The sequence below is a fragment of the Glycine soja genome, chromosome 11 (assembly GCF_004193775.1).
Source record: "Glycine soja cultivar W05 chromosome 11, ASM419377v2, whole genome shotgun sequence".
Taxonomy (NCBI): Eukaryota; Viridiplantae; Streptophyta; class Magnoliopsida; order Fabales; family Fabaceae; genus Glycine; species Glycine soja.
The window spans coordinates 307,369-335,032 of record NC_041012.1 but is presented as its reverse complement, the minus strand read 5'-3'; the positions used below and the strand labels follow the sequence as shown (position 1 = coordinate 335,032).

General features: G+C 34.5%; 3 protein-coding genes and 1 pseudogene across 8 annotated transcripts; 2 read left to right on the top strand and 2 right to left on the bottom strand.

Moving 5' to 3' along the window:
• The first annotated feature begins 1,501 nt into the window (after positions 1–1,501).
• LOC114377112 (ARM REPEAT PROTEIN INTERACTING WITH ABF2-like) lies at positions 1,502–9,879 on the top strand. 4 transcript variants are annotated; one of them, XR_003659039.1, is made up of 20 exons: positions 1,502–1,902; positions 1,994–2,163; positions 2,280–2,452; positions 2,537–2,657; positions 2,747–2,821; positions 2,928–3,022; positions 3,213–3,288; positions 3,537–3,644; positions 3,993–4,121; positions 4,234–4,302; positions 4,469–4,528; positions 4,715–4,838; positions 4,964–5,103; positions 6,255–6,318; positions 6,445–6,524; positions 7,752–7,816; positions 7,905–8,022; positions 8,119–8,243; positions 9,005–9,226; positions 9,573–9,879. XR_003659039.1 is itself a non-coding variant. In XM_028335511.1 (19 exons), exons 1-19 carry the CDS (start codon positions 1,659–1,661, stop codon positions 9,634–9,636), a joined length of 2,100 nt encoding a protein of 699 aa, XP_028191312.1. In that variant the 5' UTR covers positions 1,502–1,658; the 3' UTR covers positions 9,637–9,879. The 4 variants fall into 4 exon arrangements, 2 of the variants coding, with proteins under 2 accessions (XP_028191312.1, XP_028191311.1); XR_003659038.1 differs by having other exon boundaries at positions 9,005–9,231; XM_028335511.1 differs by lacking the exon at positions 9,005–9,226.
• A 591-nt stretch (positions 9,880–10,470) lies between these two features.
• On the top strand, positions 10,471–11,676 carry LOC114377114 (annotated as a pseudogene).
• A 413-nt stretch (positions 11,677–12,089) lies between these two features.
• LOC114377111 (probable ATP-dependent DNA helicase CHR12) lies at positions 12,090–19,345 on the bottom strand. 3 transcript variants are annotated; one of them, XM_028335507.1, is made up of 12 exons: positions 18,992–19,345; positions 18,774–18,921; positions 18,183–18,247; positions 17,775–17,963; positions 17,451–17,600; positions 16,646–17,044; positions 16,312–16,571; positions 15,968–16,186; positions 15,007–15,214; positions 14,781–14,934; positions 13,677–14,282; positions 12,090–12,989 (listed from the first exon to the last, which is right to left on the bottom strand). In XM_028335507.1, exons 1-12 carry the CDS (start codon positions 19,112–19,114, stop codon positions 12,319–12,321), a joined length of 3,192 nt encoding a protein of 1,063 aa, XP_028191308.1. In that variant the 5' UTR covers positions 19,115–19,345; the 3' UTR covers positions 12,090–12,318. The 3 variants fall into 3 exon arrangements, with proteins under 3 accessions (XP_028191308.1, XP_028191309.1, XP_028191310.1); XM_028335508.1 differs by having other exon boundaries at positions 17,775–17,980; positions 18,992–19,301; XM_028335509.1 differs by having other exon boundaries at positions 17,775–18,018; positions 18,774–19,128.
• Positions 19,346–21,130: 1,785 nt separating this feature from the next.
• LOC114377579 (protein phosphatase 2C 70-like) lies at positions 21,131–26,031 on the bottom strand. Its single transcript, XM_028336162.1, has 12 exons — positions 25,806–26,031; positions 25,343–25,715; positions 25,074–25,249; positions 24,829–24,987; positions 24,013–24,156; positions 23,852–23,913; positions 23,338–23,473; positions 22,748–22,842; positions 22,148–22,263; positions 21,923–22,052; positions 21,479–21,533; positions 21,131–21,344 (listed from the first exon to the last, which is right to left on the bottom strand). Exons 1-12 carry the CDS (start codon positions 25,935–25,937, stop codon positions 21,192–21,194), a joined length of 1,731 nt encoding a protein of 576 aa, XP_028191963.1. The 5' UTR covers positions 25,938–26,031; the 3' UTR covers positions 21,131–21,191.
• Between the last annotated feature and the right edge of the window lie 1,633 nt (positions 26,032–27,664).

The window sequence follows — 27,664 nt, the reverse complement described above, 5'->3', positions numbered from 1 at the left end:
AAGGTATCAAGGAGTTTGTTATATTTTATGTTACTTTTTATCTTATTAATTAGTTTACATAATTTTTGTTTATAGATTTATACAAGTCAATGACATGTCCCACTTTTATTTGTCAATTATTGGTTAAATTGTGAGAGACTTAATTTAATTAGTTAAAAAATTATTCAAATCGAATGCAAAAATTAAAATAAGAGGGTAGAATCGTCTATAAAATAAAATTTAATTTAGAGACTAAAAATATAACTAAACCTTAATATTTTATTTAAAGTCTCAATTATTTATGCACTCGATATACATATATTTTTTAAAATTTAATTTTGTCTCATAGGTATAAATTATTTATATTTTTTACTTTGTTTAAAATTAATTATTAATCATACAGATTTTATTATAATTTCAAGTGTTTTATTTTCCTTCATTTATTTAATATTTAATAAAAATATATAATAGCGAAATATTTGTTAGCAGTATGTATGGATCCCGCTGGTGGTGCGGGATTAGTCTGAGGTTAGTCTATGATAATAGTGATTTGGGAGATTCAAGGTCTCTTATCTGGGGAAAAAAATAATATGTACTAATTAAAATACTATCCTCTTAAAATTGCTAAGAGCCAATCTATAATGGACTCACATTGGGGTTTGGCCCAACAATGCTCCATATCTTCTGAGGTCTCTGTTCGCGCCTTTTGACTTCTGCATTAGCTCTAAATTCATTTAAACTACTTATCTACATTACTAAAATATAGTAGTAGTATATTTATATTGAAAAGTATTTCTACCTTTAAAACAAAGAAATTAATTCGTCAAATTCGATAATCCAAATTCCAAATTGAACAACCAATGATTTTTCAACCCAAATCAGATCTCTTTCACGTACCAATACCATCCATCCTCTTAATAGTTTTTAAACCAAAGGTAGTTACAAAAAGAAAAACCCGTAACTGCTAGCACGATGATACAATAACAATATGATAGAACTTAGCATTATTACATTACGAATGCGATGCTCAAAAGTATATTTATTTATTTTTGACAAATTTAATCATAAGCGAACGTATAAAAAGGCCCACAAAACTTTATCACTGGACCTGCTTTCTTAATCCACACTAACCTAGCATGCACGGCGGCAACCCTCTTACTAATTATTATGCCTATTTACTTTTTTTTTTTATCACATCTACTTCTTTTTTCTGTAAAAAAAAAAAAAATGTTACTCACGTATAAAAAGGATATGAATTCGATATGTGTCAAAAAAGAACTGCATAACTGCATTCAAATATCTATTATTGCAAACGCAAATCTTTAAGAGAAGGAAATTAATTGTATCATAATTAACAGATCAAAAGTAATAAAAATGTCTCAAAATGAAAATGATAATTTTATAGATTAATCATTTCTAAAATGGATAAATAATTCATAGCAACAAGTAATAAAAAATAATCCCCCGCCTCTTTTAGTGAGTCAAAAGGAAATGGAGGTAAATTCCGAAATAGCCCTTCGATCTCGTGTTCAAATCCCGAGTTCCATTTGGGATGAACCTATTTTGTTTCCCACCTCATTTCTGAACAGTTTTTGGTTTGGGTTGCGTGGCGTCGCGTTGCGGCGAGGGACTCACCTTCTTCTTCTTCTTCCTCTTCTCGTTATTCTCTCGTCCATTCTATGGAGCTTCAGAGGCGTCCAGATCAGTGCCTCCCGGAGAGGAAAGGGCAGAAGAGGAAGCTCGAGGAGGAATTCGATGACGACCCACAGATCTCCCCTCCTCCCACCGGCGACGCTCGCGACGCCCTCCTCTCCGACGTTAAGGAACAGGTTTCCCTCCTCGATTCCACTTTCTCCTGGAACGAACCCGATCGTGCCGCCGCCAAGCGCGCCACGCACGCCCTCGCCGATCTCGCCAAAAACGGTAATAATAAATCTCTTCCCCTCCTCCTCTCTTTGCTGTTTCCCTCCGTTTCTTCCCGCGCGTTTCATTCGCTGCTCGTATTTCTTTGCAGAGGAAGTCGTTAACGTGATTGTTGAAGGAGGCGCCATTCCGGCGTTGGTTAAGCATCTTCAAGTGCCTCCTCTGCCTCTGCCCGAAACCGACCGTGTGCCAAGACCAATGCCGTTTGAGCACGAGGTCGAGAAAGGGAGTGCTTTCGCGCTTGGACTTCTCGCTGTCAAGGTAATTTCACTTTTCTTCTTTCTGCTCACTATTAGATACTATATAGTTGAAGGAAGTTTTGAAGATAATAATGCCTGATGGTCTAATTATGTGGTATGAAAAAATGCTTTGTGCAGCCAGAGCATCAACAACTCATTGTTGACAGTGGTGCCTTAAAACATCTTGTTGATCTTTTGAAGAGGCATAAGAATGGCTTAACATCTCGTGCCATTAATAGTCTCATTCGTAGGGCTGCAGATGCCATCACTAATCTTGCTCACGAGAACAGCAGCATTAAGACTCGTGTCAGGTTTGTTTCTTTGAGGACTACCATGCAATTGAAATTTAATTTGGAATGGTTTTGTTCTAATGATTATCTGGAGTTAATGTGTAGGAAGGAAGGCGGGATTCCACCGCTTGTTCATTTGCTTGAATTTGCGGATACAAAGGTGCAAAGAGCAGCTGCTGGTGCACTGCGAACCCTTGCTTTTAAAAATGATGAAAATAAAAATCAGGTTAGTACTTGGTGGTCTTCAGTGAAAGTTAGGAATTTAAATTGACTTCCATATGATTTGAGTAAGCCGCATGACATCATGACTTGTAGATTGTTGAATGCAATGCCCTTCCAACTCTGATTCTAATGCTTTGCTCAGAAGATGCTGCTATTCATTATGAAGCGGTATTGCTAGTGCAACCTTAATTATAGATGCTAAATTTTGCAAGTGTTGAGTTTGGTCTTTACACTTCTCTTACTGGGCACATGCAATGAATTTTTTGAATTACAGGTTGGTGTCATTGGAAATCTGGTCCACTCTTCCCCTGATATAAAGAAAGAAGTTCTTCTTGCTGGAGCCTTGCAACCTGTTATTGGACTACTTAGGTATTTTTGCACTTCACACTCTGGAAAACTACTTTGCTCCTTTCCTCCCTTCTCCCAAGTCTCAACCCTATACTTAATTTGTATTGATATAACCCAAAGGTTTTTTTCCATGGCAATAATCTTCAATAATGTATATTGCTGAAAAGGATATCATTCTGTTAACCTATTCTAATGCTGTTTTATGCAACAGCTCCTGTTGCTCTGAAAGCCAGAGGGAAGCAGCATTGTTACTTGGACAGTTTGCAGCAACTGATTCAGACTGCAAGGTAAGCATGAAGTTTAGTGTTCTAATTCTGTACTGAAAGGTGAGGGAGAGGAGGTTAGAAAAGGAAAACCCCAACACCTCTTGTTTTTATGTTTGTCGACTGAACGGTGTAAAGTGGTGGAATGAACAATGATACACAAGAAATTTTAGTTTGGATTTTGGAGCAATAGGATGGGTGGTTGTTAACTCATCAATGCTTCATGTATTATATCTCTTTTTAATTTTTACCTTGTTGTTTGATTTTTGTAGGTTCACATTGTTCAGAGAGGTGCTGTCCGACCTCTGATAGAGATGCTTCAGTCCTCTGATGTTCAGCTAAAAGAAATGTCTGCCTTTGCATTGGGGAGATTAGCCCAGGTTATTTGTTTTCCCTTGTCTTTTCCATGTCGGAGTTCACCTGTGTAAGTTGAGAAGGTTAAGTCATTTTTATATTCATGGAAATGATTTAATGTTCATTTCCTCTTTATAGTTTTCAATTTGTAACATATATTCTATGCACTTCCTTATGTGTTGAGGTCTTGAGGATTATAATTAATGTCTTATCTCAGTACAAAAGTCATCTTACTAGTTTCTTGTAGTACAGCTTTATAAATGTTTATAAATGCAAGTGTTATGCACTATTTCCATGTGTATGTTGAATCATTGCTTCCAGTTAACACCATAACCTTTTCCTTTGGCCTGAAAATATTTAATTTTAAATTTCAGGACACACATAACCAAGCTGGTATTGCACACAATGGTGGCTTGATGCCATTACTGAAGCTTCTTGACTCCAAAAATGGCTCTTTGCAACATAATGCTGCATTTGCTCTTTATGGCCTTGCAGATAATGAGGTAAAATAAACTGTGAATTTTAATTAAAGATCTTGTCTTGATCATGGAAAAACTCATCACTTCTAACCAAAGTTAATTAACTGTTCCTTTTTTATTTTTCACTGTCCCTTAGGATAATGTGTCCGATTTTATTAGGGTAGGTGGAATTCAGAGACTGCAGGATGGAGAGTTTATTGTTCAGGTAAGTTTGCCTGTTTAATACCTATGCAGTATCTCTGGTTTGGTTTCAGGGTTTCTGCATTTTCCCTTTGTTGCCTATATCAACGGAGATTCAATACTTCAGATAATTGCATACTAGTTCTCTCTTAAGCACACACTGATCTATAAGGAATTGATTATCATTGCAGGCAACTAAAGATTGTGTTGCAAAGACATTGAAAAGATTAGAAGAGAAGATTCATGGCCGAGTAAGCACCATGTCACATTAACTTGTTACTTGATGCATTTTACTGAAATTAACATGGAAATGACAAGGATGCTACTTCTGTATCAATTATAAGTTCTACTACAACAATCACCACCTAGCCTTATCCCACAATTTTTTATTTCTATATCTCATTCTAATTTGTCACCTATTAATTTTCTTTTTGTAGGTGCTGAACCATTTGTTATATCTCATGCGAGTTTCAGAAAAGGCTTTTCAAAGACGAGTTGCTTTAACTCTTGCTCACCTTTGTTCTGCAGATGATCAAAGAAAAATATTTATTGATTATAATGGTATGTGTCTTAATCAAATCTCCTGCTTAAGTTTGATGTATGTTGTTTTTTGCTTTTAAAATCGTTTTTCTAGGTGATTTATTGCTTTTTCTTTTCTATTTGAATCTAAGCATCTGTCCATGCAGGTTTGGAGTTGCTTATGGGGCTTCTTGGCTCTTATAACCCCAAGCAACAGCTTGATGGAGCTGTGGCTTTATGCAAGTTGGCCAATAAAGCTATGACTCTGTCTCCTGTAGATGCCGCACCCCCATCTCCAACACCCCAGGTAGGCTTATAAAAAACTTGGCTTGTCCTCATTCTTCATAGCATCATTGCTAAGAGTTTGATTGTTTTTTTCCCAATATTTTCATATGATCAGTATGTTTGTATATTGATGTTTTCTAGGTTAATTTTCTTTTCATGTCCTTTTCACAATGATATATGTAAAATTTGTTTCCTCTTTTTATTTTGTCATTTTTATATGATAGCATCTCTGTGCACACATCCTCATGCTTAATATGGCTGGTGTTAACTGTGAGGCTGATTATTTTTTAAAATCCTATCTGATATGACCAAGGAGGCAAGGGCACCTATCATTCTGTCAAAAGCTTATGCTGTTAGCTTAGACACAACACTTTAAGATAAAACACTCTGCTTAGACACTGTCCTTCCATATTTAAGCCATTGGGCATGGGTCACTGGATTGAACCAACCCGCAGAGCCAACATGCACTCTCATGACCCTTTGACCATATAATTTTCTCTCTCTTAGAGGAGGTTTGTTTTTGAGCCTTGAGATAATTGGAAACATATCGAACCTGAAATTCAAATATGTATCAGTTCAGATACCCAATCATATGACTAAGAGCGCTTACTAGTTACTACTATGCCAAAAGCTTAAGCTGCTATCATAGGGAAAACTTTTGACATTAACACATGCATCAGACATGGGATCTTCCCTATTTAAGCCACCGGGCATGGGTACATTAGGTTGAACCAGATCCACAAACCCAACATGCACTATCATGATCCTTTGGCCATATCACTACCGACAAGCTTGTTATTTAAATTTCTTCTCACCTGTCATCTGTGCCCATATAGTTGACAAGGGTAACAACACTGACTTTCTTTTTTCTGATTCACATTTTTGTTTGACATGTGATATCTCTTCAAAATTGATGATTAAAATTGATTTGAATATTGGGGATGGTGTCTAGTTATAAATATATACTCTAATTAATTAGCATCTACATCTGCAGATCCAATAATCTGTAGTTAACATGGCCTGTGTCTTCAAATATTATTTCTTCCACTTGCATACTCATAAGCTTGATGCACTGCTCACTTTCTGTGTTGTCTAAAATTCTAAATAGTTCTGGATCCGTAAGGTATTTTTGTAAGTTTTAAAATCTGTGATCCTAGACTTTTCTTCTTGCAGGTCTATTTGGGAGAGCAGTATGTAAACAATGTTACCTTGTCCGACGTTACATTTTTGGTTGAAGGTTGATGCTTTTTCATTCATATTGTTTTCTTAAAACTGTTGCTTGGAAAATAATTTACCCAAAATGCAGTGTTGTAGCTTTAGTTGACATTTGTAGATAATCTGATATTTTCATACTTTGCTGCAGGCAAACGATTTTATGCTCACAGAATCTGCCTCCTTGCATCTTCAGATGCATTTCGTGCAATGTTTGATGGTGGTTATAGGGTGAGTATATATTGATCTTCTCTAGTGGGATCATGTTTCCTCTCACCCACCTTTTCCTGTTATTATTGTTCATTGACTATCAGTTGGAAAAAGAAAACTATTATTGACTCCTTGATTTCATGAGAAACATCTTTTATTATCTACTACCTCCGTTCCTATATATAAGAAACAAATGGGAACATTTTTTTGTTCCTAAATATAAGAAACATATGGCCACCTTTAAATGCATTAATTGCTAATTTCCTTCTATACCCTGATTTATTGTAAAGACTACTAATGAGATAAGTCATACTTATTGGTGGAAAAAGTTATCCCTTAAAAATGAGTAGTGTCATTAAATGCTACCACCACTTAAATCAGTTGATTCAATGGGTATTTTTGGAATAAAATTCAAATTTATGATATTATTAATTAAAGTTAACAAAATTAACTACTTTTATTGGTTTTGATGAATTGGGTATTTGTTTCTTATATATAGGAACAAAGGTAGTATTATTTTGGTTTTATTGTTTGTCTACCTTGTGAAAGCTTTTACTCGAGATTTCGACATAAAATTGACTGGGGAATTTTGATATAGCTTCAGATATTGTTACATACTCCCTCCGGTCCTTTATATAAGAAACAAATAACTAATTTGCCAAGACCAATAAAAATATTTAAGTTAGTTTTAATTAATAATGTCATATATTTTGATTTTATTCTAAACATACCATTTAAATTCATTGGTTGAAGCAATGGTTACATTTAATGATACTACACCTCCTCCAATAAGTGTAACTTGTATTTTTGATAGACCAATAAATGCGTCAGAAATGAGTGGATGCCTCATTAATGGATTTTCATAAAATGAAGTGTCAAAATGAAAACTAGCAATTAATACATCTTAAAGTAGGTCTATGTTTCTTATAATTAGGAATTAGGACCAAAAAAAAATACCCTTTTGTTTCTTATTTAAAGGACCAGAAGGAGCATTAGATATGGTATCCTTTTGTCATGGGCTTATTCTAGGATCTACAGAATTATGGTAATTAGGATATCTGTAATTAATCTCTCATTTCTTAACCATATTATATAATAACACTCTCTGCTGTGTAGTTGACACACAGATTCAGTTGTCTGTTGTTTTCTTTTCCTTTCAACTGTTGGAATACTAATTTATGTTTCATAATTCATATTTTGCACAATAATATATTTTGTCTGATGTGCAAGTCATTTATTGTATGACAGGAGAAGGAGGCACGAGACATAGAGATTCCAAACATTAGATGGGAGGTTTTTGAGCCGATGATGAGGTCAAATAAATTCTGCATTCGTGTGCTTTATGAAAGTTGTGCTGTGAAAGCTTGTAATTATTTGTGAACAACTTAAATCTTTCTCCAGATTTATATACACTGGATCAGTTGATATCACTCTTGATATTGCCCAAGATCTCCTCCGAGCAGCTGATCAATATCTTTTAGAAGGACTTAAGAGACTCTGTGAGTACACAATTGCACAGGTCAGTTATGAGAATTTTTGTGCCCACACTTGTCCTCCTGTGCAATACTATTAGACTGGAAAGTAGATTCCTCTGATTTGATGTTTTTGGTCCCAGGATATATCACTGGAGAATGTGTCAAGTATGTATGAACTTTCAGAGGCCTTTAACGCTATATCATTGAGGCACACATGCATCCTTTTTATCTTGGAGCACTATGATAAATTGAGTGGAAAGCCAGGGTATCTATCTGAATCCCTCAATCCCGTGTTTGCTTTTTCTTTGCAATACATAAAAGATGTCTGAAAGAAATAAACTCAATCTAAATGGAATAAATATCTAAATCATCTTGTGTAAGTTGGAGGTTTTAGGTCAGTTCAGTTGCACCTACTTTTAATGCCAATTTGTCTTTATTTTACTTGTAGTTTTGGCAAAAGCATGTGACAACCTAAATGGAATATTCAGATATTGAAAGTTTTGGGATCTACTTAAACAATGTCATTCTTTTATAGGACTAAATCAAAACTATACGGCCTGCCATATCCAGTAATTATTTAGTTCTTCACTTGATTCCATGAACCTTTCAATTTTAGTGCAAAGCTGTTTCATTTAATAGCTAAATGGCAACCAGAAATTTCATGTTATTTTTATTAGTATTCAGATGAGAAATAATTTTTTTATGTGGTTATCAAAATATGGAAAGCTGTGTATGATTTTTCTTTGTGATTTGTGTTCAATATATTCCTTATCTCTTATTTCTTTCTTATTTATTTTGGCTGCATATTATCATATTTTTAATTTTGTTTGCTTTTGATTAATATGATAGACAGGGATCTTAAACTCTTTATACCCTTGGTTTGAAATTTTGAAATGAATTGAATAATTAAGTTGGACAGTTTAAATAAATCCCAAATATGATGAATGAGTTTCTCGTAAACATTACATTGGTTCTATGTCTTCCTAATCTTTCTAAAGTTTTGTTTCCACCAACTACTATTTGCAGACACTCTCATCTGATTCAGCGTATAATACCCGAGATCCAGAATTACTTTGTTAAAGCCCTTACAAAGGCCAATTCCAACATCCTGCCGTAATGCGCTGTTATATTATTGACATCTAACCAGTTGCGATGTACATAATGTGGTTGATGTTCTTTTTGTTGAGCCTGCGAAGTAAATCTCCTGGATCAAGTACAGCATGGCTTAAAAAATATATCTAACATCAGGTCATGTACGTTCATTTCTGATGCTGTGCTAGTCCCGTCTAGCTGTAACGTCATTGTCTTAGATATAGCAAAAATGACCTTCACGAACATTGTTTTTTTCTCCTGCAATATTGTGATGGTTCTGGCTTGATAGTTCTCTTTCTCAATTGATTTGGCATTACAATTGTTGAGTTTATGAGTAGTATAGGTTTCCCAAGCATCTAATGTATATATGACAATTAGATAGTTGTTTGTGATTGCTGATGAATGTATTGTAAATTAAATGCAAATGCATTTAAAGAATTCGTCATTTAAGCCATGCTGAATTCAGTTGCTGCTTATAAAAATTGGCTCTTTGTCTATGCAGTCAAGCGGCAACGGAATCGAGGTTTCACGTACAAGAATTGCTATGGGTCCCTACCAACTTTTAGAATTCATGGAAAAAATTATTTTACCCCAGTTCAAATTCACCACATCCTCTCTTCAATGTAATTTTTTTAGAATCATGGTTTTATGTACAAAATCTTTGCTGGACTAGATTGTGGCAGGGATGAGTGATTTCACAACCATCCCTGATTAAGGGAAGCGCGATTGTGGAATCCTCTCTAATTGCTAATAATTCCCCAAAGCTTTGCTGCTAATAATTCCCCAAAGCTTTGCCTACGTTCACTTGATTCAAGTTTAAGCATAGAAACTATATTAATTAATTCACGGTACTCGTTGCACCATAGCGCTGTATGAATTTTAATCTGTACTTGACAATCTAAGGTGACTGCATCACGTAAACTGGGTAACAGTTGAAGTACTGATTGAATGAGGGTAACTCTACCAGCAAATGATAGCTACTTATTGCCCTTCCAAGTTCCAAGCGAGACACTGATTGACCTTTCCAGGAGCACCTACTAATTTAATTATAATATAATCTAGCAACAACAGTTTTTGGATTTGTTTTCTGACAAAATTGATCATTGTCCAATGTCTTTCTTATTTTTCTTTGACAATATTGAGACAGAATATACTATATATATGCAAAGTCTAAAAAATCAGTTCCATTAGTTTATTCATATAGCTAGTGTATATTAAGCGCAAAAGGATGATGACGTAGGGAAATCGGAGTGAACCATGCAATTGAGATGTGATATTAAGGATAAAGGATTTCATTAACTAGAATAAACACAAACAGATTTAAGAGATCTTGAAACAAGGGGATACATATCTTTTGGCCTGCTGAGTTTCCATATTAAACATGTGATAAACATTATCCTCTTCAAAGAGTTCCACTTTCCCTGAAGAGTAGGTGATCCTTACCGGCAACAGTAAGAAGCATCTTAGAACAGCCAATGGGGTTATACATTTGGATCAACAGAAGATGATGGCTGAAGGTGATTATATATTTAATGAACTCTTGTCTCCCCACACTTATCTCTGAATTGGATCAATGGCGAAGAAGGAAGAGAAGGAGATAGTGAAAGAGCTCCTTCCTCTAATTCGAGTGTACAAGGATGGCAGCGTGGAGCGTCTTCCCTGAAGATCCCCAAACTGGAGTCTCATCCAAAGACATAGTGATCGCAGACAACCCCTACGTCTCCGCTCGCATTTTCCTTCCCAAATCCCACCACACTAACAACAAACTCCCCATCTTCCTCTACTTCCACGGTGGCGCCTTTTGCGTCGAATCCGCCTTCTCCTTTTTCGTCCACCGCTATCTCAACATCTTAGCCTCAGAAGCCAACATAATAGCCATCTCCGTTGACTTCAGACTCCTCCCACACCACCCTATCCCTGCTGCCTACCAAGACGGTTGGACCACCCTCCAATGGATTGCTTCCCACGCCAACAACACCAACAACACCAATCCGGAGCCATGGCTACTCAACCACGCCGACTTCACCAAAGTCTACGTAGGAGGTGAAACCAGCGGTGCTAACATCGCACACAACTTGCTTTTGCGTGCAGGTAACGAATCCCTCCCCGGGGATCTGAAAATATTGGGTGGATTACTATGCTGCCCCTTCTTCTGGGGCTCGAAGCCAATTGGGTCGGAGGCTGTTGAGGGGCACGAGCAGAGTTTGGCCATGAAGGTCTGGAACTTTGCCTGCCCCGATGCCCCCGGTGGAATTGACAACCCCTGTGTTCCTGGGGCACCCTCTTTGGCCACTCTTGCCTGCTCTAAGTTGCTCGTTACTATCACTGGCAAAGACGAGTTCAGAGACAGAGATATTCTCTACCACCACACCGTTAAGAAAAGTGGCTGGCAAGGTGAACTTCAACTCTTTGATGCTGGCGATGAGGAGCATGCTTTCCAGCTCTTCAAGCCTGAGACTCATCTTGCTAAAGCCATGATCAAACGCTTGGCTTCTTTTCTAGTTTGATTTCAGGATTCATCCCAGGCAATAATGGCATTAATTGGTTACGTTACGAGAGATTGTTTCCAAAAATAATAAATCGTGTGTGGATTGACTTGTTTTGTATACCACCTCCAGTTTCAGATTGAATTTTCAGTTATTGTTGTTGCATCATTTACTCTCGTTTATAGTTTTCGTCTGTGTAATTATTCAACAAAAACGCAGTAATAATTCCCTCTCTTGCTTAATTGCTTTCTCTCTCCTTGTTTTGTTTGGGTTTGGCACGATATTTACAATTAACTAACGTATTTTTCTCAACTAACTTTGCTAAATCTAACAGTTTTGGCGGTGAATAATTATATTCAACTCCTACTAGATAACATAATTTGCTCTGTATTGTGTGCTAACCGACAAAATATCAGGAGACGTTAACATAGTTTGTTTTTTTTTTTTTTAACAAGTTTTCTGCACGCGGTTTGTTTCGTTTTAGTACTTGTTTCGTTGTTAAGTGATCGCCAACTAATATCCACGGAAATCCATGGTTTAATTTTCCAGATGGGAATCATAGAAATGAACTAGGGGAAATGTGTTTCATCAATTAGATTTTACATTCACACTGATAAACTTCACAACTGCCAGAAGGAATTTGCTGGTATCTACATTTGCTGATCGAGTGTAATCTACCATTTACCTTGACAAACACAATGAAGCAGAATCACAATACAAATGTAGGGAAAATTTCTGGCATCCATGACTAAATTAGAACTATCAGTTCCAGTTTGCTCTTCCATTTGAATTCTGCCCTCTACTATCAGAGAATGAACCCTGGCCAAGGTAGCCTGATCTCTTCTTTCTACGAGTATTCCAGGAAAATATATGCTCGTTCAAACCACCAACACTGACATCTTCGTTTTCATGTTTCTGGGAATTTATTTCTTCGGGCTTGAGTCTCTTAGAGGCAGGTGTCACGTCGAAAGTGTCTTCACTTCTAAATAACCGTTCTTCTGTCCCCATGTCATCACTAGCTTGTGCATGGTTGTCAACAGGGAGGTGGTCTCTTCTTTTCCCTTTGACTGAAAGCTTAGATATGTCCTGTCCGTTCTCCACAGCCTTCATCCATTGTAGGTCACTTAATGTATCTGCATATACCACTTCATTTCTTTTACGCTTTCCAGTAACACTACCACTGTCAAATATTTTGACCTTATCATCCTTATTTAGTGGAGAGTATACCCAATCCGGCAGTTCATGCTCTTCCATGAGACGAGATCTGTAATTCTCCTTTTGCCTTCGCTCTTCATCCATTTTCTCAAACAGCCAAAATTCCTCATCAGATCGGGCCGCAAGGCGGTTAATTTCTCTCTCACTCGGGACATCCGTACCAAGTGAGCTAGTACCTCTACGCATAATCTCCTGCAACATTTCTCTTCTGTCTTGTGCTGCAATAAATAAAAAAATATCACACGTTCAAACAGTTCATTTTCGCAAGACATAGGAAGCCCAACACAGGAGACTGATATGGTGGCACAGGAATGTTCTAGGTTGAACACGACTTCTTTTCCAAATAGAATAAGAAAATGAAAGACCTAATGACTATTAATTCTTAATCTCTAAGTAATGTTCAAAATCAGGAGAAAGTCAAATAAATTAGGAATGCAAAAATTCATCTTAAGTTCTTAAACAACTTATTAATTATTATTGCTGCTCAAATGCTTAAACCAACAAAAAAAGGTTTTCAAGTGAGAGGATAAGATTGAGCCAGAGTGCATAAAACTTGCTAGGTTCAGTATACTCAAAATTTCAATTCAATGATGAGTTGCAATCTGCATCAAGCAGCAACATGTCATGAATATTACATGAGATACCACTTATGTAATTTGTTTATGGCTCTAGTAGCAGTTTGGGCCTTTGGCACATGGTGCATTTTATAGTTCCGGAAGGTCATCAGTAGAATAGGCAGCACTTTGCAAGCATAATACTTGCTTTGAAGTCTGAAGCTGTGAACAAAAGAAAAATCCTCTCCCCACTCCCCCTTTACAGAATGCAAAGAAATGCTTTTCAAATTAATCAAAAACTGGCTACTCATAAATAGTATCAGGATATAGCAAAAGTATCAAAGAACAAACCTGTAGAAGTTGTGTTAAAGAGCCCTGCCTGAATGACTTTGGCATCAATGCCCATCTTTTGTTTAGCACGCTCTAAAATCACCTCTTCAATAGATCCCACACTAACTAACACAAAAACTCTAACTTCCTTTTTTTGTCCAATGCGATGTGCTCGATCCTCGGCTTGTTGATCCATTTGTGGGTTCCAATCGCTGTCAAAGATTATAACAGTATCTGCTGTTTGTAAGTTCAAACCAAGACCTCCGGCACGGGTGCTCAAGAGAAACATAAAGTATGCAGAATCAGGTGCATTGAATTTCCGTAGTAGGGAACCTCTTTCCTCAGTTTTTGTTGAGCCATCAAGTCTAAGAAATTTAAAATCATTAAGTCGCAGATAAATTTCAAGAATGTCCATGAGCCGAGTCATCTGAGAAAAAAGGAGGACTCTGTGACCAGCTCTACGAAGTTTTGGAAGCAAACGGTCAAGAAGTTCAAACTTTCCTGATGCTCTGAAAATCTCCTCCTTGTGTTTATGGATATCATAGTCACCCACAAAGAGGTAGGGATGGTTACAACATTTTCTGAGTTGCATTGTCAAGTTCTGTAGACTTTTTGATTTTCCAGAACCTACAGATTGGTCTCTAGATTAGTAAAAAGTTTGTAAAACGAGTTCCCAAGAATTAGGTAAGCATAGAAGGAAGTACAAACCAATTATTAATGTTTACAGGGCTGGGTTTTGTTGGGGGGGTAGGAAGGGAACAATACAAGGGGTGAAAAATTTTCTTTTGATAAAAGGAAAACAGAAAAACACCAGCACCAGGTGATCAGAAATCATATTTATATTGAATTAACAAAAGAATCTTATTTCACCAATTCATCACAAAGTACCAACTGGTAAAGCATAACAAAAACAAAATTAACATCAAATTGAATGAAGAGGAATCTAGTATACTTCCCGAGAGATGATCAGAACTCAGAATCAACTAACAATGGGGTAGGATGGGATATACAAAATACCTTTAGCAGAAGCAAACCAATATTCAAATCAAACTTGGGAAAAACAATTGCATCTTTATAAGGTAAAGAGGTGTGGATTAGAAAATAGAAAACAATGGAGGTACAAACCATTGTCTAAGCCAACTCTGCCAACATCAGTGACTTGTTGATAATATACTTTCTGCCAGGCTGACAAGTCACATTTGAGTATAACCTGAGATTTACTAGGAAGAAATTTTTCCACCTCATCTTTTTTCCTTCTCAATATGAAGGGCCTTATCACCTAAAAGTGTGAATGATATTCATCAGAATGATGTTGACAAAAGAAAGAAAATAAGAAACGAGCGAAGCTAACTTGATGCAGACGCCGAATGATCAATAGTTGTTCTTCATCAGTTAGAGAGACATCCACTCGGTCTGCAAAGGGAGCATTAAACCAGTCCTCGAAATTCTGAACTGAATTGAAAATGTTTGGAAGGAGAAAATTGAGCAGGGACCATAATTCCTGCAAACTGTTCTGAATTGGGGTACCAGTCAACAGCAGTCTTCGTTGAATGTGATAGCTGCACAAAAGTGAAAAAAATTAAATTGTAGAAGTCATACATGTTGTTCTGTTCTGTCCAATTCTAATGTACTTATATTAAGGAAATCAGTTTAATCTAACAAAATGTTTTAAACAGAACAAGAAAGTCAACAAAATACATGCCGAAACTAAAGAAGTCTAGAGGAAACATAAGATTGTGATGTGGCAGACCAAAAATGAAACTTTTAAATGAAATTCTAAAAAGAGAACTGAATGAGCACTTTTTTGTTTTGACCAAGCAATTTATCTAAAGACTTGTAGAAACTGAATAACCATCTCATGGGCCTTAATCTCAAAAATTAAGATTTTGGCTGGTGTCTAGGTCAAATATGAGTCCAACCAGTCCTCAACCTTTACCCTTTACAGAGATAAAGATTAAAGAAGAACTAAATGAAATTTATATGTAGATATAAATCCAAACAAACACGAAATAAAAGAGAGGAGCTAAACCACACAAAGGGTGCCTTAGCATAATGCAGTGTTGTTGACTGCTTTGATTATGCTACACACAGTTTTAAAAGCTATACTTCACTTTAGTTTCAGCATATATTTTTTCTTCAGTCTGGTGAAGCCATCAGGCTGTTCAGAATTTTTGTAAGGGAAATAAAAAGGATAGCATAACCAGAACTAAGGGAAGTGAACATATTAAACATCAGTGTAACATGAACATCAATATTGTTAAACATGTTAACCATCATCATAACACCAATACTGAACAAGTAAAAAATCATACCCAGAGTCCAGGGTTCTTGCTAGAGCACACTCATGATTCTTCAATCGATGCCCTTCATCCACAATCAAGTAGAGCCAATGGATTTTCTTGAGAAATGCTTTATCTCTCATTATAAGATCATAGTGTGTTATCAGAACATTAAATTTCCCCTCCCCTGACAACTCTTCCTTCATTGCTTTTCTCTCATCCAGCCGTCCATCATAAAGAATGGTTGTGATGCTGAATCAGAAAGAAAATTCACAAGTGATTTGAAAATGAATAAGATGTGAAGAACTAAGAATTTGTCACCCTCTCCCCACCGAACAGGATAGGAAATTATTTTTCAGTGTATGCCACGGACATACCTAGGAGCCCATGTTGAGAATTCATTGATCCAATTTGGCAGAACAGCCTTTGGAGCCACAATCAAGTGAGGACCAGTCACACCCTTGTGTTCCATAAGATATGCTATCAATGAGATGGTTTGTATTGTCTTCCCAAGCCCCATTTCATCAGCCAATATTCCATTTAAATTGTTATTAAACAAAGAAAGCATCCACTGGAGGCCTTCTAGTTGGTATGGTCTTAATTCTCCACCTTGAAGAATAGATGGTTGCTCGCTTACCTGTAAATAATTATGCTAGTTAGAATTCCATTGTACTACAATTCTCTTGAATTTTGTAAATCACAGAAACCTACCTTTTCTTGAATTGAATGTATGGCAGAATTGTATTGCCGCTGACCTTCAAGTAAATCACTAGTATCACCACCGTTACGATCAGAATCTATTAAATCCACATCTTCCTCAAGAGGTGATTCCTTAGAAATTCCATTCTTCAATCCATCTGACTCAGGTAAATCAGTTTCTGAATCTTCCAAGGGTTCAATGCCATCTGATTGTTTTGAGTCCTTTTGACGTTGAACGGCTGCTCCCAAATTTACAAGTAGTTTATTTGTTTCTTCAAGAAGCAAAGTCAATCTTTCATTCTTACTCTCTTTTACCATTCTCATGTAAGCTTCCTGATCATCGGCCTTTAAGGCTTGGAATCTCAATTTCTCTGCCCGTGTTGCACGTTGCCTTTGCCTTCCATGCCATGCCTTCAATATTATTTATGAGAACCAGAATTGATAATCCATATTAAATCAATGATAAGTGATCTCTCAACCCATAAAAACGAGCAAAATGAAATCTTAAATCACATAGAAATGTCACTAGAAGCTAAAGACATGATCAAATTCAAACATTCTTCAACATATTTACATATTTTGGAAAAAAACAAAGTTCTTGTTCTTGTATATCCTATGCCTATATTATCAAAAGCACATACACACTCCAAACATGTTTTTTTCCAATACATATAATTATCCAGAGTGTAGTTCACAGGTACTTCGAATCCTATTATGCCAAAAAGTTATATCCCAAATTTTATAAACAAGTTTCCCATGTAAATATATACATATATTATTTTGTAACAATTGAAAGATGGGGAAGAAACAGTGTTACCTGTACACCATCATTCCTCTGTTTTCTTCGCTTCAAAAAAGCTTGAATTTGTAATTGGAACTCTCGGACCGCATTCAGTATTTCTGCAAAAAATCTTCTTTTTCTGGTTTCCATATGATTTTTTGCCTGTTCTTCCAATCTTGATAGTCTCTGCATTTGAGTATACGAGATAAATAATATAAATAAATTTCACTCCATGTTCATAGACTCCTTACATCAATGAAGCCTCATCATCAACAAGTGTAAACTATACCCTATAATATCCATGACATGAAATGAGTTTAAACCAGCAGTGCAGGAGATACCAACAAAATGGAAAATCACCTCAGCATCCCGTTTCTTCCTTATTTGATCATCGGCATCCATGGAAAATGGATCTCCAACACCATACAGCGGACGACGCAACCGCATCATGCTCCAATCAAATAATTGCCTGTCTGGATATGCACATTTAACATTGAGCCAGTATTCAGAATTCACGTCAGTCTGCACCTTCCTCTGCAACTCAGCTAGCTGCCAGAAAAATGGTCCTTGCCAAGAAGGACACAGTTCTTGTCATTTCTCGGTTCTGCTTAATACAAGCAAATATTCATATAATAATTTCCTCACAAGAAACAGGTCTTCACAAATGAAAGACCTATTTCTGAAATTGATTTTCCTACCACAAGCTAAGCATAACCAAAGCTAGACAATATATTAATCGTGAAAGAAAGATTTAAGAATCAATTTTACCTTTAGTCCATAAAGCTCAAGCAAGCACATAGTCTGTAGGTCCTCTCCTCTGCTTGAAGGCAATCCTGATTGAAAAACATCAATCAGTCACTCTTATTATTTAGATTCAGTTTCAATTAAGCCATACACAGACGCAGCACGTTCAGAAATATGTCGAAGTAGTTAACACAAGTAGGCATTTCCTTTCAATCGCTCTTGTTTCGATAAGGCCATACGAGACGCGGCATGCTCAGAAATATCTCAAAGCAGTTTTCACAAGTAATGCCACTAAAGATGTACAGTACCAATTACCAAAACAACATCCCACAACAGGAGTAAGACCCTATTTTAATAAACTTCTCAATAAGCACTTACAAGAGAAGAAAATAAGAAGGTAAATGAATAAAACGTGTGCTTAACTTATGTATAAACTAAAATCAGATGTTAGAGAAGTTAAACGATAGAGCTTCTGTAAAAGTTGAAGAGCATAAGTTGATTTTAGCTTGTTATTTTCGGCTCCGACAAATGCTTATTGATAAACTTATAGAAAGATAGCGACAATTAGGCAGCACAGAAGGCAGAAGGAGGGAATTCCTTTCTGAAGATACGAACCTTGGAGTTGGGTTAAGCGGTGTCGAATCTGAGTGTGATAACGGCTTTCCCTTGTTTTGTTCAATTTGGAAGCAGAGGCGTAGTTAGGACGTTGCTCCAACAGCGCATTTTGAAGGTCGGCCAACAAATCTTGTTCCGGTGCATCGGCCTGCGAAATACAAAAAAGAAGAAAATAAAAAAGTCGTGTTGCGAGTGAGAAAGAATGGAAGAAGAAGTACCTCGGAAGAGAGAGGATTAGATCGGTGATAGATAGAAGAAACGGTGTCAAAGAGGTCTGGGGGAAGAGGGAGGTTGCGAGAAACCAGGTTCAGGGCACCAATCAGTGACACTGCTTGCTCCATCGCAGGAGCCTTCACCTTTCCTTTTAATTTAATTAATTAACTACCTAATATTTTAATTAATCTCACTCTCTGTCCCAAAGGAATCAAACTCTCCCTTCATGCAACCCTCTCTTCGCCGCTCTATCTCTTCCATATCCCTAACTTTTTAATACGGGCCAATTGCGGAAACCCGTCCCTTTTTTCGTTTACCCCAAACACGCCTCTATTTCTCCTTATAAAAACGTTCCTGCCTCTGTTTTCACAATAACACTTAATTTTATATTTTCATCAACTTTTTCTATAATACTTATAAAAAAATAATAACTTTCGTTTTAAAACGATTCATATACTTTAACTTTCGTACAAATTCTTTCATTTAACTTCTTTAAAAACCTAAGTTCTTTAGGGTAGATAAAAAAAAATTCTCCTTATGTTTATCATCTTTCTTCTTCTTAATCTACTATTCAACACAAGTCAAGAGGTAAGATATCGATAAAAGTACTTCTAACACTTAAGTAAGGTATAAGACAGGATCAATAATTGAATATTAAATGAATATGAAAAATATTTTATCTCAAGATTCTCATAATTTTTTATATATATCTCAATGAGTCATGAATTCATGAGTATTTGTATTTTTTTATCTTATTAGATAATGTATCTCTACTTATCATTATGGGTTAAGATGGTTCTAATGATAGTTAATAAGATAATTTGTAAGATAAGTGATGAAAATTACTTGAATACTCAATTTGATTGAATACCTAAATATGGATAGATAGATCACTTTTGTTGATTAGGCAATAAAAATAGGTAGACATTCGAATAAGATCAATATATGAACATGAAAAAATCACACAAAAAATAGTAGAGCGACCCTAGCGTATGCACATGTAACTTTAATTAGTTTAAAAGTATAAATCCTAATACAAAATATTTTTTTTAAGCGTAACAATCACTTAAATTTATATTTAATCAAAATTTTAAATTAATCTTATTTTGAAAAAAAAACAAAAAAAATCAATCAATAAGAAAATAAACGACATGACAATTTTATTGGTTAAAAAAAAGTACCAAAATCCTCACAAATTTTTTGTCTCTTTTAATATCTCTTTTGGGACATTTTATATTGTTAACACATTGCTTAATCAGGGATAAAATGAAAATTTTTAAAAAATTAATATTGAATGTAAAAATTGAAAAAAAAAAGACTTTATATTTTTTAAAGTATTTTACTTTTTAATCTAAGCACACAAAAAAATAGCGGAGTGACCCGTGCATATGCATAGGTCACTTTGATTAGTTTATAAGTATGAACTCTAATACAAAATATTTTTCTTAAGCCTAACAATTTATATTTAATCAAAATTTTAAATTAATCTTAATTTGAAAAAAAAATATAATCAATCAATAAAAAAATAAATGACTTGACAATTTTACTGGTTAAAAAAATAGTACCAAAATCCTCACAATTTCTTGATCTCTTTTAATATCTCTTTTGGAACATCCTATATTTTTGACATGTCGCATAATCAGGATCAAAATGAATTTTTTTTTAAAAAAATTACTATTGAATGTAAAAAACTGGAAGAAAGAAAGAGAATAAGAGAAATAGATGGGACGGAATGTACCAAGTACACGAGACAACCGGCGGGTAAGAGAAGAATCTTAACCTTTGTAGTCAAAATAGAAAAAAAAATCCAACTCTTATTCACCAAAAAGTAATTTGAAAAAAATACAAAAAAGATTGCTTATACTTTTTTGAAATATTTTACATTTTAATCTAAGTAAAAAAAAGAAGAATAACATAACAAAACAGGTAACTGACTAGTTTTATTTTAAAAAAATGTTTTATTAATAAATGAGTTTAAATATCAAAATTTATTGAAATTCACCGGTGTTCCAATACAAACGGTGTTCTGGCTCTAGTTCAAATTTGCCAAATAATAAAAGTCGATGTGATAATTAGCATTGCGCTTTTGTTTATATTTCATTTTATCTGATTCCATGAGTTGAGCTTGAGAAGAACAAAAAAGGTTAGAGCTCGAGGGGACAAAAATATGTATTAATATTTCTGTAACACTATTCCTAATTCATACTAGGATTCAACTTTACAAGAGAATCTGTTTAAGGTATCAAAATCTAAGAAAATTACAGAGGTATTATCCTTTGTTCTGAGTGTTTTAGCCTCATTCAACAACAAACTAGCAGTCTTTTCTGCTGTATTCTCTGAATAGCATCTCTCCCTCATCTGTACAGTTGAGAAAGCAAACTGTTGGAGCAAATTCATAGGAAAAAGAAAGAAAAAAGAATAATATATATATATATATATATATATATATATATATATATATATATGTATATATAATCTCTATTATACCAAACCTGCAACACAAGCTGAATTGCCTTCTTCACGCTGATGACATCCCATAACCCATCACTGAAAATGTTGCAGATGCCATTGTTATACTTTCAACATGGTCAAAAGAAAAATGTGAATGTAAAACAAATAAATTGGTTACTGAAGTGTTAAGAGAGTTAAAAAAAACATGGTTTGGATTTTGAAAAATAAATTCAGTTACCTTACTATTTCTAGAACGAATAAAGCTCTTCTAAGTGTGCAAGTAATGGCGTATCCATCCATTCAATTTACAGTGTATTGTGATATTGCCCCACTAAAGTTCTAAGGTGAATCACCTTTACTTGTTCACTTTAGAAGAGTTTTTTTCTTTCTAGAAGGAACATTACTGAAAGACAGCTAACCATGATATTCAGAATATACATTTTGTTACAATAATTTATAAAAGCATGCATCAGAAGCAAATTCACCTAGCTAGAATAGCAAAAGCGTTGCTCGCTTGATCAATATGCACAACTTGACTAATGTAAGGTTCTGAACTGAACCGGGAATCCTGCTGTTTCAGGAATTTGTCCCCAAGCATTCTTGCCAGATTTATACCTGCATCAAGTGAGAGCCAGAATCAGCAATTGCAAAGTCATATTGTAACTCAGGAAAGTGAAGTTATCTGTTTTAGTGATTATTTCCCATCATACCATATAGACGTGTTTCCTCATCTTTTAGTGGTTCACCTGTCTCTTCGATTCTGAGTCTTTCAGAATAATTCGTTAACTTGTGATCTTCTGACATCTTGATTTGTTTCCCATTCACACTGCCAAAAAGAACTCATTATAAATTTCATACAAGCATAAAGTATACTCAATAGAATTTTAGTCTATTTAAGCCAACAAAACCAAATGTGGCAAATTAAAATCCATAGCTATAATAGAGTCACTCGGATAAGAATAAGGCTCAATTAGTAGTGCAGTTGTTGCATATAAGTAAGTAACTAAATGCTGTGAAAATTTATAAATTTTAAAAAAAAGATAGATAAAACATTATAACTATAGTAGATCTACAATCCCCATCAAAAGTTCCAGCACTAATAATGCCAGGGTTTTCTTGTACAAAAATATTATGTATCAATAAATTATTTAACACATGCATCTCAACATAACAAGAAAAGTGAAACTAGCATAAAACAAAATTTGTTTCTGATAGCCCACAGTTGTCATGTTGCCTACCCTAAGTACCCTTGACCCATTCAAAATTCAAGCAAGTCAACCGAAGCATTCCAGTTGGTTAGATAAACAAACCTCATAATACAGGTGGAGTCTCCAACATTAGCACATTGTGCAAAGAAATTTTCATCACCATCAGTCCACACCAGAAGCACTGTTGCTGTACATCCCTGCAAAGAGTTTGTTAATAAAAGATACATAAGTTTAATTAGCATGCACAATCAATGTAAAAGTTTTTACACTATCAGTCCATAAAAAATAATCATTGGTTTTACTTTTAAGGTATAAAAGCCAACAAATTTAGCATACATGATGGTTTGTGATTGGATGATAATGTAAAAGACCTTTACACTCTCAGTACATGTATTATTTATTTAATGTACAAACCACAAACATAAAAATTTAGAACAGAGAATAAGAGAAAAAAAGATCATTGGTTTTACTTTTAAGGTAATTATTAAAAAAGTCAACAAACTTCCTATATATGATGGTTTTTGATTGGAAGATAGTGTAAAAGATCTTTACACTGTCAGTACATGTATTATGTATTATTTATTTAATATACAAACCATAAATATGAAATTTAGAACAGAAAATAAGACAAAAAACTCATTCATACACCCTAAGGATACAGTAAACGAAGATCAGACTGGAGAACAAAATACCTCATAATAGTTATTCATGTGTGCTTCTGTTTGAGAAAATGCTTCTCGAAGAACATCTGAAGCATCACAGAGTGATAAAACCCTCTCCCTTTTTAATGAATCCGATAATATACTAGCAATTACCTCAGGAAAAAGTCTGAAAATAAATACAAAAAAATTAGTAGTATTTTGCACATTAAGAACAGCCACAACCATGGATAAATAACTAAAATATGCACAGAATGTTGTTGCAATTCTGATTAATTATTACGGAATATCTTTTAGTAATTTTTTCCTTATACTATAAGTCCAAATTTCCCTCACCAAAAAAAAGTCCCGTAAGAAAGTATGATAATACTAACATGCACATTAATGGATTTTGGATATCTACCTTTGCAACCATAAAAAAACATATGAATATTAAATAATTTAAATTATTTCTATTCATCAAGTTCACTGTCGACAGTCACCAACAAAAGGAAGTATAGAATTGGCAAGCATTAACATAAAGTAACCTAAGGCAGAAAATACTAACTTGCTAGCAGATTTGGCAGCCCCATCTCCACCATGCCCATCACAAATGCCAAAAATTCCAAACTGTTAATTAGGAATAGAGGTGGGTTAAGTCCCTCTGGTAAGTGAGAAACGAAACTGAAGAGACGTTCATTTAAGAAGTGCTATGAATAAATTCAAAACCTGATCCAGCCCAGGTAGAGGCCATTGATAATAGCAAACGTCTTCCATAGTAAACTTTTTTCCTCCTCGACGCATAGCCATCGGATCTGATGCCATACCAACTCCAAAGGGAATGTGATGCTGAGTTTGTGAGGTAATATGAACCTGAAATTTATTAAATCATGTAGAAAATTATATAGAATTTTTTTTAGAGAAAAAAAACCAACAATAGCATTAAAAAAAAAGCAATAGCTGCATACTCACTTCAAGTATACCGTTTTAAAGTAAAAGATATAGTGCAAACCAGACAAAAATAACTTTACCACTTAAAAATATAATTACATCAGAGACTTTGTAAAAAGCATGTAGAGTACTTGTTTTCTAAGTGAACACAGAATAATCACATTCACCCTTATAGAAGACGAGAGAGGAGATTAATCATTGAAAGAACAAAAACTACAATCTTGATTCAATCTAGTTAAAATCTAATTTTGAATATGTAACTTCTAGTCAATCTAGCTCGACAGAATCAGTCACATTCTACTTAATATCAAAAAAATTATTAACTTATATCTGCATGCATGAAAAACAGGACAGGAGTTAGCGTTCAAATGAATTCCTAAACAATACATTTCAATGTAAAAGCACTCTTGGATTATAAGGGGGAGTAGAAAACTCTGAATGATGAATTACCAACAAAAATTTATTCAACCTGCAGACAGTCTTTTCATTGCTAATATCATGCATACCGATATATGCTTTGCATTTAGGATAATCAGATGCCAAACAGAAAAAAAGTGGCAGTGGTTTTAAGGGAGATTCAGTCCTAATACTCACCATTACTTTTGATGTTGTTCCAAGTGTTATGATATCTCCATTAGTAAGATTCATCGGATTCCCCCAATTCCTACTTCCAGTGTCTTGATGGTTGATTGGCTTAGAATTCAACAGTGTTCCATTGAGGCTACCCATATCCACCAACTCCCATTTCATTTTCTGAAAATTCAATTATAACAATAATTGTCAGACACCGTACATCTAAAAAATGCAATTGCAAGTCCAAGAGCACAGAAGGAGCTTACATCCAAATTCCAGTTTATCATGGCATGCTTTCCTGACACTTCCGAATCCTTCATCAACAAATCACTCGGAGAAACCCTTCCCAAGGTTAGCGGGAGACGAGAGGGGTTGGTGGACTCAACAGAATAACGAAGTCCCCGAGAAGGGCCACTGATAACCTCCAGAGTGAGGCAACTTCCTGCACTTCTAACAAAAGGATATGTCATTATGTTGACAATGCAAATACATAGAGCAATGGCAAGACAATAAAAAAAAGGACTAAGGAAATTACTTTGATCAGAGATATCCCTTTGCACAAAGTCCTCAAGTCTATCATTTTGAAAATTGGGCGGGGCATGCTTTTGAATTTGAGCTAAATGAGATGAAGGAAGCTTAAGCGTTTGACCAACATCAAGATCCTCAGAGGAATGATCAGAGATGACATCGACAACCAAAGTATCACCAGCATGTGGCTGTGGCATGTTAAGGGTTTGAAGCCTTTGCTTATGAACAAGGCCTTGGCCATGGGTTCGAGGAGAGCGAAAATGAACTTCACTGGGATAACACGCACCCTCGAGATCATAATCTCGAGGCAATTCATTGCACTGATTAAACGACGACGCATCACCTTCGTCCCCCACAAAAAGGGGCCGCTCTAGCTCGCCCTGCGATTCGAATTAATTTAATTGAGAGATCAGAGATAGAGATTAGGGTAAGAAAAAAAAGGAATGGGTGAAAATAGAAACTTGACTGACCTTGATGGAGGAGAGGAAACGCGGAGAGAAAAAGAAGCGCCATGGTTTGAAGAGAAAGAAGAGGAAGATGACGATGAGAAGAAGCATAAGGAGAAGAAGCACAGTGAGAATGGTTTGTAGCATCGGACCCATCGTCTTCCTTCGCAAGAGAGATTGGGTCTGGGTTTGCGACAACCTCGCCTTTCAAATCGTCACCCTCCAAATTACGACACACCTGCATTTATTATGATTCTTTCAATTATTTTAGCCTCTTTTTTTATATACTATTCTTATTTATTCATCGTTTACTTCAATATTTAAATAAATTTGTTTTATATTTTATTCTAATCAATTATTTTTTCAAAAAATGCGCATAACATTAAAAGATAAATAATACGAGTCACAAAACAACGACAAATGGTTTTAATATAGTAGTTACTAAACTAAAATAACTATTTAAATTATTATAGACTTTTGATCATGTTCCTCTGTAAAAAAAAAATTGTAAAATAATTTTCATCTACTTTTCATTTTTTTTTCATTATCACATCGTATCATTTCATCTTTATTCTTACCAAAATCCATATTAGATTATCGGATATTATTAAGCTTGTATATATACAATTTTAAAGCTCCTTAAACTTATTCATTAAATGCGTCAAGATCATAAAAATATAGGGATATTTATTTCACGGATAATTCTTAATTTTGATAGTATTTTTTCTTGAGAATATTTTTTTTGTTTCCTCTGTAAAAATTAAAAATTAACAGAATGTGAGTACATAAGTTTAGTCTCTTACTTTCTCATTATTTTTTTACTCTCTTTTCATGCCTTCCATCCACTTATCTCATACTCACATATGAAGGGTAAGAAAACCACTTAGCCAAAATCACTTTTCAGTTCATTTTTAATATTTTTATTAGTTGAAAAACTTGTTTGAATTTTCGCTAAGTAATTTTATTTTAGTAGTTTTCAATATTTCTAAATATTATTTGAAGTAATATTTTTTAAAATGTTAACTTTTAGTTTTTTATGTTTTTTATATTTTTATCATTGATATATTTATTCATTTTTTTATTGTTTATTTTAAATAAATCATGATTTTATTATTTTTTTATTTTAAATTTTTTAGTTATTTTAACAATTAATTTTATCAAATACTTTTAATTTAATAAACTAATTTTGTTCTGCTTTCAGCCACTAACTACGAACTAATTTTTTAGGTGATTTTTTCCAACATAGCCTAAAATGTAATATAATTATAATTGATTTCTCACTTATTTAACAAAAGTTTGAGTAAATTATCTCAATTCTTTTCCTGTTTTTATACTTGTTACTCAATTCTTTTTATTTTCAATTTTACACAAAAATATTTTTATTATATATGTTATTGTTATCATATTGTTAATACGAAGTATTAATTAATTTTACCAATGACTAAATTCTATCAAAAATCTAATTAATTATCTTTATTAGAGTTTTTTTTTCTCTCAACCACGTATTAGTTACTACTTAAATTAACGTGTTAAATTACATTTTTTTCTCCTCATTTTTTATCATTAATATTTAAACAGGGAGGGGTGCTATTAGAATATATTTTTTAACATGTTCCTTTAAATACATCCTTTTTAATTGGTTAAAATTTATTAAAAATTAAAAGATATTAAATATAATATGGTTCTCATAAAATTTTACCATCTTTAATAAATTTCAATCAATAAAAAATAATATATTTAAATGAGTGCATGAGTATTTTTCTAATATTTCTCTTGAATAAGATTCTTTCTCCGTTCCTTCTTAGTTTAGGAAAATGTTGAGTAAGTGATGTTTGTTTAAGTGAATAACAATAACTAACTGAAAGCCCAAGTATAATGTTCTT